The sequence below is a fragment of the Phyllobates terribilis genome, unplaced genomic scaffold (genome assembly GCF_046119375.1).
Source record: "Phyllobates terribilis strain yellow unplaced genomic scaffold, ASM4611937v1 Scaffold_11__3_contigs__length_659146591, whole genome shotgun sequence".
NCBI classification, from domain to species: Eukaryota; Metazoa; Chordata; class Amphibia; order Anura; family Dendrobatidae; genus Phyllobates; species Phyllobates terribilis.
In genome coordinates, this window is record NW_027362771.1 from 640,266,015 (window position 1) to 640,280,752 (window position 14,738).

A 14,738-nucleotide genomic window follows, 5' to 3' on the forward strand; every position below is an offset into this window, starting at 1 on the left:
CGTCCCCCGAACAACAAGATGCAGGGTCCTTCAGAGGTTTGCAGCTGTGCATACGCCATCCTGTCGACCTCCTCTATCCACTTCACACAAGCAGAAACGGCTCCAGTGGGCCAAACATTACATGAAGACTGATTTCAAAACTGTTTTGTTCACGGATGAGTGCCGTGCAGCGCTCGATGGTCCAGATGGATGGAGTGGAGGATGGCTGGTTGATGGACACCCCACGCAAACACGGCTACAGCGCCAACAAGGAGGAGGTGGAGTAATGTTTTGGGCTGGAATCATGGGGAGAGAGATTGTCGGCCCCTTTAGGATCCCTGAAGGCGCTAAAGATGAACTCCATAATGTATGTGGATTTTCTCAAACAGCACTTCCTGCCATGGTTCAAGAAGAAGAACCGTGTATTTCACAGCAAGATCATTTTTCTGCATGATAATGCACCATCTCATGCTGCACATAAAACATCTGCATCTCTGGCTGATATGGGCATAAAAGGGGACAAACTTATGGTGTGACCCCCATGCTCCCCTGACCTCTACCCCATTCAGAACCTTTGGAGCATCATTAAAAGGAGTGTCTATGATGGCGGGAGGCAGTTCACATCTAAGCAACAGCTCTGGGAGGGTATTCTGTCCTCATGCAAAACAATTGAAGCAGAAACCATCCAAAACCTGACAAATTCAATGGACGAGAGAGTTCAGAAGCTCCTTTTGAACAAGGGGTCCTATGTGAAAATGTAACATCACCTAGAATAAAGTTTTGAGTTGAAAACTGTTTGATTTCAGTTTCTAACAACCTGCTAATGCTTATAATTTCAAAAATGACCATTTTTTTGGTCTTTATTAAAATGAAAAGGTTGATCGAAAAGTTTGGGGGATCTAAGAGTGTGTCAACCCAGTAGTCATGATTACTTCGAATTCTGACAATATGAGGGTCATGCTGCAGGTAGTGCAGCAAGAAGGCACTTATGTGTCTTGCGCATCTCGGAGCCCCAAAATTATTTTCCGGGCTAGATGCAGCTAAAAATTATTTTTAATTTTAAATCTGGTGGAGCTTATTATAGATGGCCTAATAGGATCAGTGCTGCACACTGCTACAAAGCCCAAATTATTTTCCAGTCAAGATACAGATAAACATGATTAGTAATTTGAAAGCTTAAAACGTTTGGTAGGGTGATTTTAACCAATCATCAAGCTTTTACTCTCCCCAGGATGACACAGGGGTAGAAAAGTCGTTTCGGATCCATGATTTGTTCATCTTTATGAACGTGAGTCTGTCTACATTATCAGTGGAGAGCCGCGTGCGCTTATCTGTCAGCACACCACCAGCAGCGCTGAACACACGTTCAGACAGAACGCTGGCTGCGGGGCATGACAAGATCTCCAAGGCGTAAGTGGCTAGCTCCGGCCATTTATCCAGATTGGAAGCCCAAAAAGAGCAAGGGTCCAGTGACACAGTCGTGGCTTCAATGTTTACTTGGAGATACTCCTGTACCATCGTCTCTAGGCGTTGACTATGTGTCAGACTTCTTGTCTCCTGTGGCCTTGCAAAGGATGGGCTAAAAAAGTGGTGAAATGATTCCGCAAAATTGATGTTACCAGCAGATACTGTGGTTCTGTTACGGTTTGAGTGCTGAACACTTGACGGTCCCACGGTTGGCAAGTTGGAACTGTGAGATTCACTACGTGCACCACTGGTATTTTGTGGAAAAGCACATGTAAGATTCTGCAACAGTCTCTGCTGATACTCCTGCATGCGTGCATCCCTTTCTATGGCAGGAATAATTTCTGCAAATTTACTTTTGTACCGGGGATCTAACAGTGTGGCAACCCAGTAGTCAGGATTATTTCTAATTCTCACAATTCGAGGGTCATGTTGCAGGTAGTGCAGCAAGAAGGCACTCATGTGTGTTGCGCATCCAGGAGCACCAAGTCCCTGTTGTGTTGGTGGCGAGGTAACAATCATGCTTCCTTCCTCTGTCATCTCCCCCCAACCTCGCACAACAGAAATGTGATCAAGGTCTCCCTCATCTGATGAGTCTTCCATCAGTTCGTCCTCCACTTCTTCCTGGGCTCCTGCACCTTCCTCACTAGTTTGGCTGCTACCATGCGCCCTGGTAAAAGCATCTCCCCCACCCTCACATGCCTGCCGCCTTGGTGCTGCCGACCTTCTGGACCTTGCAGATGTTAGCCCTTCCGCATACAACTCCTCCTCCTCTACTTCCTCCACCTCCTCTTGTGCCACCACCTGACTCCGAATTCTGTTTAACATGTGCTCCAGCATGTAAATCACTGGAATAGTCATGCTGATAATGGCATCGTCAGCACTAAACATCTTCGTCGCCATTTCAAAACTGTGCAGAAGGGTGCATAGGTCCCTGATCTGAGACCACTCCTCCAGCGTGATTTGCCCCACCTCTGAATCTCGTTGGCCCAGGCTATACGTCAGAACGTATTGCACCAGGGCTTGTCGGTGCTGCCACAGTCGCTGCAACATGTGCAGAGTTGAATTCCACCGGGTAGGCACATCGCATTTTAGCCGGTGAAGTGGCAGGCCCAACGACTTCTGTAGAGATGTAAGTCGCTGAGCTGCGGGATGCGAACGGCGGAAGTGAGCACACAGCGACCGTGCCCTCTGCAGAAGGCCATCTAGTCTGGGATAGTGGGCTAAAAATTGCTGGACAACCAGGTTCAACACGTGAGCCATACAAGGCACGTGTGTGACATTGCCCCGGCGAAGGGCCGCACCCAGGTTTGCAGCATTGTCGCACGCGGCCTTCCCTGGTTTCAGGTCCAGTGGAGACAACCATTCATGAAATTGGTTCTCCAGAGCTGACCACAACTCCTCAGGTGTGTGACTCACATTTCCCAGACCTTTCAATGTAAAACCGCCTGATGACGTTGAGCCCTACTGCCAGCATAGTAAGGAGGTGTGCAGGATCCCTTCTGCGCAGTTAGAAATCTTGTGGCATGACCAGACAGGCTTTGGGTGCAGGTGGAAGACCGAGAGGAGGTTGAGGAGGCAGAAGCAGTGGAGGAACTTTGACATAAAGAGGATTGACGCACAACTCGTGGGGACGGCAAGACTTGGACAGCAGCCCCTTGTCCTGCTGTCACCATAGTTACTCAGTGCCCAGTCAGCGACATGTAACGCCCCTGTCCATGCCTACTCGTCCAAGTGTCTGTGGTGAAATGCACCCTGTCACACACAGAGTTTCTCAAAGAAGCGGTGATGTTGTGTGCGACATGCTGGTGGAGCGCAGGCACACCTTTCTTTGAGAAGTAGTGCCGACTGGGCATCTGGTACTGGGGCACTGCGACGGAAATAAGGTCTCGAAAATCCTCTGTGTCCACTAGGTGGAAAGGCAGCATTTCTGTAGCCAAGAGCTTGCAGATGGTGAAATTCAACCTCTTAGCTTTCTCATGGCCAGGAGGAAATGGTCTTTTACTTGTCCACATCTGAGGGACCGAGGGCTGGCTATTGTGCTTAGACGGGGTTGATAAGGGTGTCCCCGGCAAACTGCCGGTCTGTGAGGAAGATGCAGGCGGACATGTTAGGTTGCCTTCATCCAAAGGTGGTGCTATCGATGTCGGACAGCGCTCAACACCAGCTGGTGTTACCACCTCCAAAGAAAATGATGACCTGCCAATCACGCTGGCTGTTGCGGGTAAAGAGGTGGCAGGTCTGCGCCCCAAAACAGGTGTGACTGCTGTCCCCCCAGTCACAGAGGATGAAGAGGCTGCGGATGCACAAGATATGGCAGACGGTGGTTGGCCCGGCCGGCTAGGCCGCATTGTAGCACACTGAGCTTCCCACTGCAACTTATGCTTCATGTCCATGTGCCGGTTCATGCATGAAGTACTCAAACTATGTATTTTTTGGCCTCTACTTAGCTTTTGCTGACAAATGTTACAGATAACACGAGTTGGGTCATCTTTATCGATCTGAAAAAATGCCCAGGCTATGCAAGGCTTAGCACCCATGCGACCTGAAGAGCCACCACGACTTGTGGTGAGAGGCAGAGTTGTGTTTGAGGATGCAGTTGTTGACGTGCTTCCAGTACTACGTCTCTGTCCAGGAAGGCGCAACCTGACCTCGTCGTCACTAGCATCTTCCTTCACCTCCTCTGCTGACCTCATCTCTTGGCTGACTGTGGGTTGACAGTAAGTGGGATCTCCGACCTCATCATCATCACCCTGTGCGTTATCACACCCGTCGTCCTCAGAGCCAACCTGTTCCTGCCCTGACAAAAAACTAAAGTTGTCGCTCCAATCAGGTATTTGAGTCTTATCATCGTCTTCCTCATTGTCTCCACCAACAGGAGTTACAGTTTGGGAATGAGGGTCTACATTATGGTCAGAACCTTCTGCGGTCAGAACCTTCTGCGTCTGGTCCTGGATCCGACTCATAAAGATTCTGGGCATCAGTGCAGATCATTTCCTCGTCTGGATTCACAGAAGCGCTGGAGTCGACCTCTGATTCCCAGGCTATAGTATGAGTAAACAGCTCTGCAGACTCAACCATCTGTTCTACCTCATACTCAGACGGGCAGCTGGAGATTTGGGAGCTGTGAGGAAGCAAGTGCGATTTGGGTGACACCTTTGAGGACTGGAGTATTTGTGATGTTGAAGTTGATGTGGAGGAGAGCCCACTTAAAGGAACACTTGATATCCGTTGAAGCACCTGCTGTTTTTGTGCCTCATCTGGAATTTGTAGCGATTGGCGTGGCCGTAAGAAAGGGATCTTATCACATTGTCCGCTAAAAGAAGTAGACATTTTAGTTTGGCTGGAAGATGGTCTTTCTTCTGCAGATGTTACTGTTGCTTTAACACCTACCCCAGGGACACATGCAGAAAAAAATTATTTTGAATTTGCAACCTGATGGAGGTCAGTATAGATGGAATAATAGAGAAAGTCCGACACACTACTAGAAGGCCAAATATTTTTTCAGAGGTAGATGCAGAAAAAAATATATTCAGTTTGCAACCTGATGGAGGTCAGTATAGATGGACTAATACAACAAGTCCCGCACACAGCTAGAAGCCCAAATATTTTTTCAGAGGTACTGTAGATGCAGATAAAAATTATTTTTAATTTGCAACCTGATGGAGGTCAGTATAGATGGACTAATAGAGAAAGTCCGACACACTACTAGAAGGCCAAATATTTTTTCAGAGGTAGATGCAGAAAATAATATATTCAGTTTGCAACCTGATGGAGGTCAGAATAGATGGACTAATAGAGAAAGTCCGACACACTACTAGAAGGCCAAATATTTTTTCAGAGCTAGATGCAGAAAAAAATTATATTCAGTTTGCAACCTGATGAAGGTCAGTATAGATGAATTAATAGAACAAGACCCACACACAGCTAGAAGCCCAATATTTTTTCAGAGGTAGATGCAGAAAAAAATATATTCAGTTTGCAACCTGATGGAGGTCAGTATAGATGGACTAATAGAACAAGTCCCACACACTGCTAGAAGCCCAAATATTTTTTCAGAGGTACTGTAGATGCAGATAAAAATTAGTTTTAATTTGCAACCTGATGGAGGTCAGTACAGATGGACTAATAGGAAAGTCCGACACACTACTAGAAGGCCAAATATTTTTTCAGAGCTAGATGCAGAAAAAAATTATATTCAGTTTGCAACCTGATGGAGGTCAGTATAGATGGACTAATAGAGAAAGTCCGACACACTACTAGAAGGCCAAATATTTTTTCAGAGGTAGATGCAGAAAAAAATATATTCAGTTTGCAACCTGATGGAGGTCAGTATAGATGGACTAATACAACAAGTCCCGCACACAGCTAGAAGCCCAAATATTTTTTCAGAGGTACTGTAGATGCAGATAAAAATTATTTTTAATTTGCAACCTGATGGAGGTCAGTATAGATGGACTAATAGAGAAAGTCCGACACACTACTAGAAGGCCAAATATTTTTTCAGAGCTAGATGCAGAAAAAAATTATATTCAGTTTGCAACCTGATGGAGGTCAGTATAGATGGACTAATAGAGAAAGTCCGACACACTACTAGAAGGCCAAATATTTTTTCAGAGCTAGATGCAGAAAAAAATTATATTCAGTTTGCAACCTGATGGAGGTCAGTATCGATGGACTAAAAGAGAAAGTCCGACACACTACTAGAAGGCCAAATATTTTTTCAGAGGTAGATGCAGAAAAAAATATATTCAGTTTGCAACCTGATGGAGGTCAGTATAGATGGATTAATAGAACAAGACCCACACACAGCTAGAAGCCCAATATTTTTTCAGAGGTAGATGCAGAAAAAACTATATTCAGTTTGCAACCTGATGGAGGTCAGTATAGATGGACTAATAGAACAAGTCCCACACACTGCTAGAAGCCCAAATATTTTTTCAGAGGTACTGTAGATGCAGATAAAAATTAGTTTTAATTTGCAACCTGATGGAGGTCAGTATAGATGGACTAATAGAGAAAGTCCGACACACTACTAGAAGGCCAAATATTTTTTCAGAGGTAGATGCAGAAAAAAATATATTCAGTTTGCAACCTGATGGAGGTCAGTATAGATGGATTAATAGAACAAGACCCACACACAGCTAGAAGCCCAATATTTTTTCAGAGGTAGATGCAGAAAAAAATATATTCAGTTTGCAACCTGATGGAGGTCAGTATAGATGGATTAATAGAACAAGACCCACACACAGCTAGAAGCCCAATATTTTTTCAGAGGTAGATGCAGAAAAAAATATATTCAGTTTGCAACCTGATGGAGGTCAGTATAGATGGACTAATAGAACAAGTCCCACACACTGCTAGAAGCCCAAATATTTTTTCAGAGGTACTGTAGATGCAGATAAAAATTATTTTTAATTTGCAACCTGATGGAGGTCAGTATAGATGGACTAATAGAGAAAGTCCGACACACTACAAGAAGGCCAAATATTTTTTCAGAGGTAGATGCAGAAAAAAATATATTCAGTTTGCAACCTGATGGAGGTCAGTATAGATGGACTAATACAACAAGTCCCACACACAGCTAGAAGCCCAAATATTTTTTCAGAGGTAGATGCAGAAAAAAATATATTCAGTTTGCAACCTGATGGAGGTCTGTATAGATGGACTAATAGAGAAAGTCCGACACACTACTAGAAGGCCAAATATTTTTTCAGAGCTAGATGCAGAAAATAATATATTCAGTTTGCAACCTGATGGAGGTCAGTATAGATGGACTAATAGAGAAAGTCCGACACACTACTAGAAGGCCAAATATTTTTTCAGAGGTAGATGCAGAAAAAAATATATTCAGTTTGCAACCTGATGGAGGTCAGTATAGATGGACTAATACAACAAGTCCCGCACACAGCTAGAAGCCCAAATATTTTTTCAGAGGTACTGTAGATGCAGATAAAAATTATTTTTAATTTGCAACCTGATGGAGGTCAGTATAGATGGACTAATAGAGAAAGTCCGACACACTACTAGAAGGCCAAATATTTTTTCAGAGCTAGATGCAGAAAAAAATTATATTCAGTTTGCAACCTGATGGAGGTCAGTATAGATGGACTAATAGAGAAAGTCCGACACACTACTAGAAGGCCAAATATTTTTTCAGAGGTAGATGCAGAAAAAAATATATTCAGTTTGCAACCTGATGGAGGTCAGTATAGATGGATTAATAGAACAAGACCCACACACAGCTAGAAGCCCAATATTTTTTCAGAGGTAGATGCAGAAAAAACTATATTCAGTTTGCAACCTGATGGAGGTCAGTATAGATGGACTAATAGAACAAGTCCCACACACTGCTAGAAGCCCAAATATTTTTTCAGAGGTACTGTAGATGCAGATAAAAATTAGTTTTAATTTGCAACCTGATGGAGGTCAGTATAGATGGACTAATAGAGAAAGTCCGACACACTACTAGAAGGCCAAATATTTTTTCAGAGGTAGATGCAGAAAAAAATATATTCAGTTTGCAACCTGATGGAGGTCAGTATAGATGGATTAATAGAACAAGACCCACACACAGCTAGAAGCCCAATATTTTTTCAGAGGTAGATGCAGAAAAAAATATATTCAGTTTGCAACCTGATGGAGGTCAGTATAGATGGACTAATAGAACAAGTCCCACACACTGCTAGAAGCCCAAATATTTTTTCAGAGGTACTGTAGATGCAGATAAAAATTAGTTTTAATTTGCAACCTGATGGAGGTCAGTATAGATGGACTAATAGAATGATGCTATGCCCAAAAGATTTTACTTCACTAGGTGCAGTAAAAAAATTGGTATTCTATACACAGGTGGTATATCTTGCAACACAGATAGGCTACTCCACTGACTAACACACTCTGCAATAGGCCAAAAAGGATTAGCTTTGCTAGATTCAGCCAAATGCTGTGAAAAAAACTTGCACAGCACTGGCACAGACCTGCCTGGCAAAAACTGATAGGAACTCATGTAACCTAGTCCTGAAAAGGACTCCAATTACAATTAGTCTTTACTCCCACAACCTATCTATTTAAGAGCACAGACCTCCCTGATAAAAGTCGTAGGAAATGCTGTAACCTAGTCCTTAAAAGGACTGCAATCACAACTATTCCCTACTCCCAAGCTATCTGTATATTTGTGCGAAAATTGGCTTGAAATTAACAAGGTATAGCACACACAGCAACAGCGGTGCCGTCTAACACGCAGCTGCAGCAGTGAGAAAATGGTGGCGACGGGGAAAATGGCTTGGTCTTATAGGGCAAGGACATGTGACATACACTGCCAATGACACATGCCCTTGCTTGTGTGAAAAAAAGCACTTCGCTCCGTGTGTGCGCTGCTGATAGGCTGACAGATTGCACCTCCCCACTGCAAATGCGGGAAAGAGAAAAAAAAATGGAGATCTTCATTGTTCCTGCAGAGATCCATCCCCTGCCCCTCCCCCCACCCCGCTGTACACTCAAACTGCGTATTAAAATTAATTTTCATCATTACTGAGAAAAAATCCAGTTATGATTTTGGTGCACGAACAGTTATCGAACATAACCTCGAACAGCCGAATTTTTCTCAAATTGTTCGTGTTCGCCGAACGGCTCGAACACCGCCCAAAACAGCTCGAATTTGAGATTGGCGAACAGTTCGAGTAGAACAACGCTCATCTCTATTTATGACAATCCACATTCAGATTTATTTCTTTTTTGTTCCTGGGCATAAAGTGTGCTTTCCTAACCTGTTATGCCTAAAACAAAGAGAAAATAGTTTATTGTTCCACAAAAACTTTGCTTCTGTGATCAGGACAATGAAATTTTGAAATTTGTCTGTTTTCGGGAAAATTCTCGATTCATATTTAATACTGAGTAGTCTTCTAGTATATTCTAGAACTGCTACAATTGTGCAGAAGTTTCTACAATTTTCCAGAATTATCTAGAAGTTTCTAGAATCTTTTAGAACTTTCTAGAACGTTCTCGGACTGTTCAATAGTGGTCATACAAGTATTAAAGCACAGGTGACTCGAACCAACATTTTGGTTTATGTTATTGCTGAGTAAGAGAATAACGAATCGCAGTTAAAGGGACATTGTCAGGTCATTTTTCAGTATGATACTAATATTACCCTTGAATAGGGCTTGGGCAGACCTTTTAAAAACATGTAAAATCATTATTCTACACTTTGTAGTTTCCATGTTATCAGCATTGTCAGACAATGCAGGGAGCTGGTACATTAGTCCTCCCCATTATAAGCAAATAGGAATAGTCCAGCTGCTGTATAAACTGTCATGTAATTATGCACTCCCTCTCAGCAGCTCCCTCCTCCCTCTCAGCAGATCCCTCTCAGAAGCTCCCTCCTCCCTTTTAGCAGCTCCCTCCTCCCTCCTCTCTCTCAGCAGCTCCCTCCTCCCTCCTCCCTCTCCGCAGCTCCTTCCTCCCTCTCAGCAGCTCCCTCCTCCCTCTTCCCTCTTAGTAGGTCCCTCCTCCTTCTCAGCAGCTTCCTCCTCCCTCCACCCTCTCAGCAGCTCCCTCCTCCCTCCTCCCTTGGCTCTCAGTGCAGTGTCAGGTTTCAATTTCTATAGGAGCTATTGTATTGTTCTGTTGAGGACACAGAGGGAGAGAGCTATTTGTTTTAGATGACATCAAGAGGTTGTTTGCACCCAACAGATGCATTTTGCAATGTATGTGGACAATTTATAAAGACAAGAGCGAGAAAGTATTTTGTGAAAGCATGTTGTAAGAAGTGCGAGGCCTACAATGCATATTTCGGCATGCCTGTCGGGGATGAAGACAAGTCCTGGGCGCCTCATTTCACATGTGAATATTGCAATAAAACTCTTGGAGGTAAGGTGAACAATTGCTGCTCGTTTAGATGGCAGTGCTTTATTTTGTAGAATTTCAATGATTTAGATCTAAAAATCGTTTATCCAGACATTCCTTCTTCCATTTCCCCAGTACCACACTGCCCCGAGCTGCCTGTTCCAACTCCCTCGAAGAGGGATCAGCCATCTTCAGGAAAAATCAGCAAGTCAGACAGCGAGGAAGATATTGGAGATCAAGATTACGTTTTCACAGATGCGGCTGAGGAGAGAAGGCCATATTTTCCTAACCAGAAAGACGTCAACGATCTGATCAGAGACCTTCATCTTACCAAGTCCAATGCTGAGCTTCTGACATCCAGACTCAAGCAGTGGAACTTGTTGGTTGAAAGCTTGCAAATCACAGATCAGAGAAAGCGTCAACAAACATTTTCCAACTTCTTCATTCGGGAAGATGGGTTGTGCTTCTGCAACAATGTGGCAGGTCATTTTGAGGCTATAGGTATCACCTGTAACCCGAGTGAATGGCGCCTATTCATAGACAGTTCATCCCGGAGCCTCAAAGCCGTGCTGCTTCACAATGGAAACAACTACCCATCTCTTCCTATGGCTAACTCTGTGTATCTCAAAGAGGAATACACCAGTGTCAAGATGTTGCTGAGTGCCTTGAAGTCTGACAACTGTGGATCGGAGGTCATCGGAGACTTCAAAATGGTATCATTCCTGATGGGCCTTCAAGGCAGTTTCACAAAATGTCCTTGTTTCCTTTGCCTCTGGGACAGCCGTGACACTAAGGTGCACTATCACAGAAAAGACTGGCCACAGCGGACCGAGTTCTCTGTGGGGAAGAGCAATGTCAAGTGGGAGCCGCTGATAGAACCTCTGAAGGTGCTGATGCCACCACTGCACATCAAGTTAGGCCTCATCAAGCAATTTGCCACGGCTCTTGACAAAGAGTCAGCAGCTTTCAAGTACCTCCAAGATCTCTTTCCAAAGCTGTCTGAGGCAAAGGTCAAGGCTGGTATCTTTGTTGGACCGCAGATCAAGAAGATCATAGAATGTGACGAGTTCGCCAAGCTGCTGAACAGAGAAGAGAAAACGGCTTGGAGCAGTTTTGTTGCAGAGGTTCATGGCTTCCTACGTAATCACAAGGCTGTAAACTCTGCGCTGTTGGTTCAGACTCTCATAAAGAATTACGGCATAAAGGGATGGAGACTGTCTCTCAAATTCCATATCCTTGATGCTCATCTTGACAAGTTCAAGGAGAACATGGGAGCTTACTCAGAGGAGCAAGGCGAGGATCAAGATATATTGGACTTTGAATGTCGTTACCAAGGACAGTATAACGAAAACAAGATGGGGGACTACATTTGGGTGCTTCTTCGAGAAAGTGATTTGCAGTACACTCGCAAATCTAGAAAACCTACTCCTTTCTGAACCTTTTTGAGTGATTTTTGACTGTCTTTGTCTATTTACCATGCAAGTGTTGTTTTTTATCAGACCGCATGAATGAAAATATAATCATTTCCTTTTTCTGCCACAATAAATACGAAATTTTTCTGGGCTGTGGTCATAAAATCAAGGTTTGTGCTGAATGTAGTCGTTTTTCCATAGTCTTTAAACATAAGCAGTCGAAATATTACACTTGGAAGCCAGGAACAAAAATTGTGTTACATAGTGATTTGACATGTTAGCTTTAGACTGCTTTTCGGTAAAGGTGTTATATTGCTGGGATGATAGCCAGTTGCAGAGGCAGCACATCTCTGTACTGTATATTACAGTCGGTTCCCTTTGTGAATGGCAGGAGCATCAGCTTCTTCCGAATTTCTCCCAATTTTGCTTGAATTTTGCTTGAATCAAGGTGTTAAAGATGCCTATGACCAACATACAGATGAGCACTGATCCATTTACCAACATTGGTCAGAGTCCAATACAATGTTTTCTCGCATTGCACTCGTCCTATTTATACTCTCATGTGAGTGAGTCCAAAATATTGTAAAATGTTCTGTCTCCTTAAAAGTAAATTTGGACATTCTCATGGTCTTTCAATGTGTTTCTTTCCAGCTTTAGGGTAACTTTGGATCAACTGTAGATCAGTATATATCGTGGGAAGACGCATTTTCTATTCACCTCACAGCCTGAAAAAAATGTGCAATGAGAACCAAACAGCTGTGAAGGAATTTTTTCTGCTTGGGTTTCCATCGTTGCACAACATAAAGAATCTCTTCTTCTCCCTGGTTCTCTTCATTTACAGCATTATTATATTGGTCAATGTCCTGCTCATCATATTGGTGAAGATAAGTTCATCTCTACAGCTCCCTATGTATTTCTTTCTACAAAATCTAGCCTTGGCTGACATCTTTCTCACCACCAATGTTGTTCCCAAGATGTTACAAGTTATCCTTTGGGGTGTGGTGTCTATACCATTCTATGAGTGTATGGCTCAGTTCTACTTCCACAGTGTTGCCGGAATTGTTGAATGTTTCCTCCTCACCGCAATGTCCTATGATCGATATCTGGCCATTTGTTACCCCCTACATTATTTTTCTATTATGAATTTTAGGTTTCAGGTTCAGTTGGCCACTTGGTCTTGGATATTGGGGTTCCTAGTCATGGTGTCTGAGATGTTCTTTATATGGGACTTGGAGTTTTGCGGTTTTAACAATATTGACTTCTTCTTCTGTGACTTTGCACCTCTGCTTGAACTTTCTTCGTCAGATATCACTACTGTAGTCCTTGAAGACTTTATTTTCTCCATTCCGGTCATTATTTCACCCTTCATTTTTATTATTGTGACTTATGTCTTTATTATTATTACGATTCTGAAGATGGCCTCCACATATGGGAGGAAGAAGGCATTCTCCACCTGTAGTTCGCACCTTAGCATCGTTTGTACCTATTATGGGACTCTAATTGCCATCTATGTAGTTCCATCAGAAGGAAGATCTCAGAATAAGTTCCGCTCCTTACTGTATATTTTGTTGACCCCATTGTTTAATCCTGTTATATATAGCTTAAGAAATCAAGAGATCAAAATTGCAATAGGAAAAATGTTTACAAAAAAAACCCTTTTTTTTTTTTGCTTGTGAAAAATGCCATATTTTCCACAGTTCTTTTGGTAGTGGTTCTTTGTGGCATTTCTTGCAATTTCCTTTCTTTTCCTATAAAGGAGCCACACAGCGAATGCTTTGAAAAAATTCTAGGGGACCAGAAATACGCCAAAAATGTGAAAAAGCCAACAAATATGCAAAACTCTATAAGCACATTTTTTCCACCATGGAGAGTCCCATAGTGAATAAAGTTCTTACTTACCCACCGCTAAAGTAAGATGGGTGAAATAGGATATTCTGTGCAGCACCAGAGAGTATCTGCTCACTGTTAGCTAACAAGTAGGGGTGAGGAGCATTTGCTACCCTATTACTTAGAGATGGAAACAAAACATCATTTACAAAGTTACAGTCTGAACTAAATAGTTTGTGCTCGTGGGAGAAGATCAGCCCACCTGCAAGAGAGAACCACCATTACTGAGAAAGGGGGACAATTGCTTCTACAGAAGGGAGAATGATGGCATATTCCTGTGAGTGAAACATTCTCACAAAAATGACTGAATTGAACAGAGATATAGTAAATGATTGGCGTCAGTTGGCTTGTGCTTGGGGCATGTTATGTAGCCTTGTGGCAAACTCCTCAACAACTTCATGTGTCATGATTAATGTAAAAAAGTACACCCTCTCTCTTAGGCCATGGCCCCACTATCAGTATTTGGTCAGTATTCGGTCAGTATTTTTTATCAGGAGTGGGAGCCAAAACCAGGTGAGGAACAATCAGAGAAAAGGTATAAAAGAAACACATGCACTCATTCTGTATTTATCACCCACTACTGGTTTTAGCTCTCACTTCTGAGAAAAAATACTGACCGAAAACTGACCAAATACTGATAGTTGGGCTGTGATCTTAGGGTGATACTTACTACAGACGAACTCCTTTGGCTGGATTACTGCAGATTAACTTGGAGCTTTGTACAAACTGCTCTGTGGCACTCACTAAGCCCTGGGTTACTGCACATTAATAGATGAGTGCTTACTCATCCCCACTACTAGCTAGCTGTAACTCAGACATGAGCAAACTACAGTGGGTATGCAAAGTATTCGGACCCCTTTAATTTTCTGACTCTTTGTTTCTTTGCAGCCATTTGGTATATTCTAAAAAGTTCATTTTTTTCTCATTAAAGTGCACTCTTTTCCCCATCTGGACTGAAAAAAACAGAAATGTAGAAATGTTTGCAAATTTAATAAAAACGAAAAACTGAAATATCACATGGTCATAAGACCCTTTGCTCATTATTGAGTAGAAGCCCCTTTTGAGCTAGTAGAGCCATGAGTCTTCAGGGGAATAATGCAACAACTTTTTCACACCTGGATTTGGGGATCCTCTGCCATTCTTCCTTGCATA

The 14,738-nt window shown here is 43.0% G+C and overlaps 2 protein-coding genes across 2 annotated transcripts; both read left to right on the forward strand.

Annotated features, from left to right (window-relative positions):
* Positions 1–10,047: 10,047 nt before the first annotated feature.
* Positions 10,048–11,723, forward strand: LOC141167602 (uncharacterized). The gene is made up of 2 exons (XM_073654988.1): positions 10,048–10,311; positions 10,423–11,723. Exons 1-2 carry the CDS (start codon positions 10,104–10,106, stop codon positions 11,721–11,723), a joined length of 1,509 nt encoding a protein of 502 aa, XP_073511089.1. The 5' UTR covers positions 10,048–10,103.
* A 710-nt stretch (positions 11,724–12,433) lies between these two features.
* Positions 12,434–13,375, forward strand: LOC141167603 (olfactory receptor 2D2-like). The gene has a single exon (XM_073654989.1). It carries the CDS (start codon positions 12,434–12,436, stop codon positions 13,373–13,375), a length of 942 nt encoding a protein of 313 aa, XP_073511090.1.
* The last annotated feature ends 1,363 nt before the right edge of the window (positions 13,376–14,738 follow it).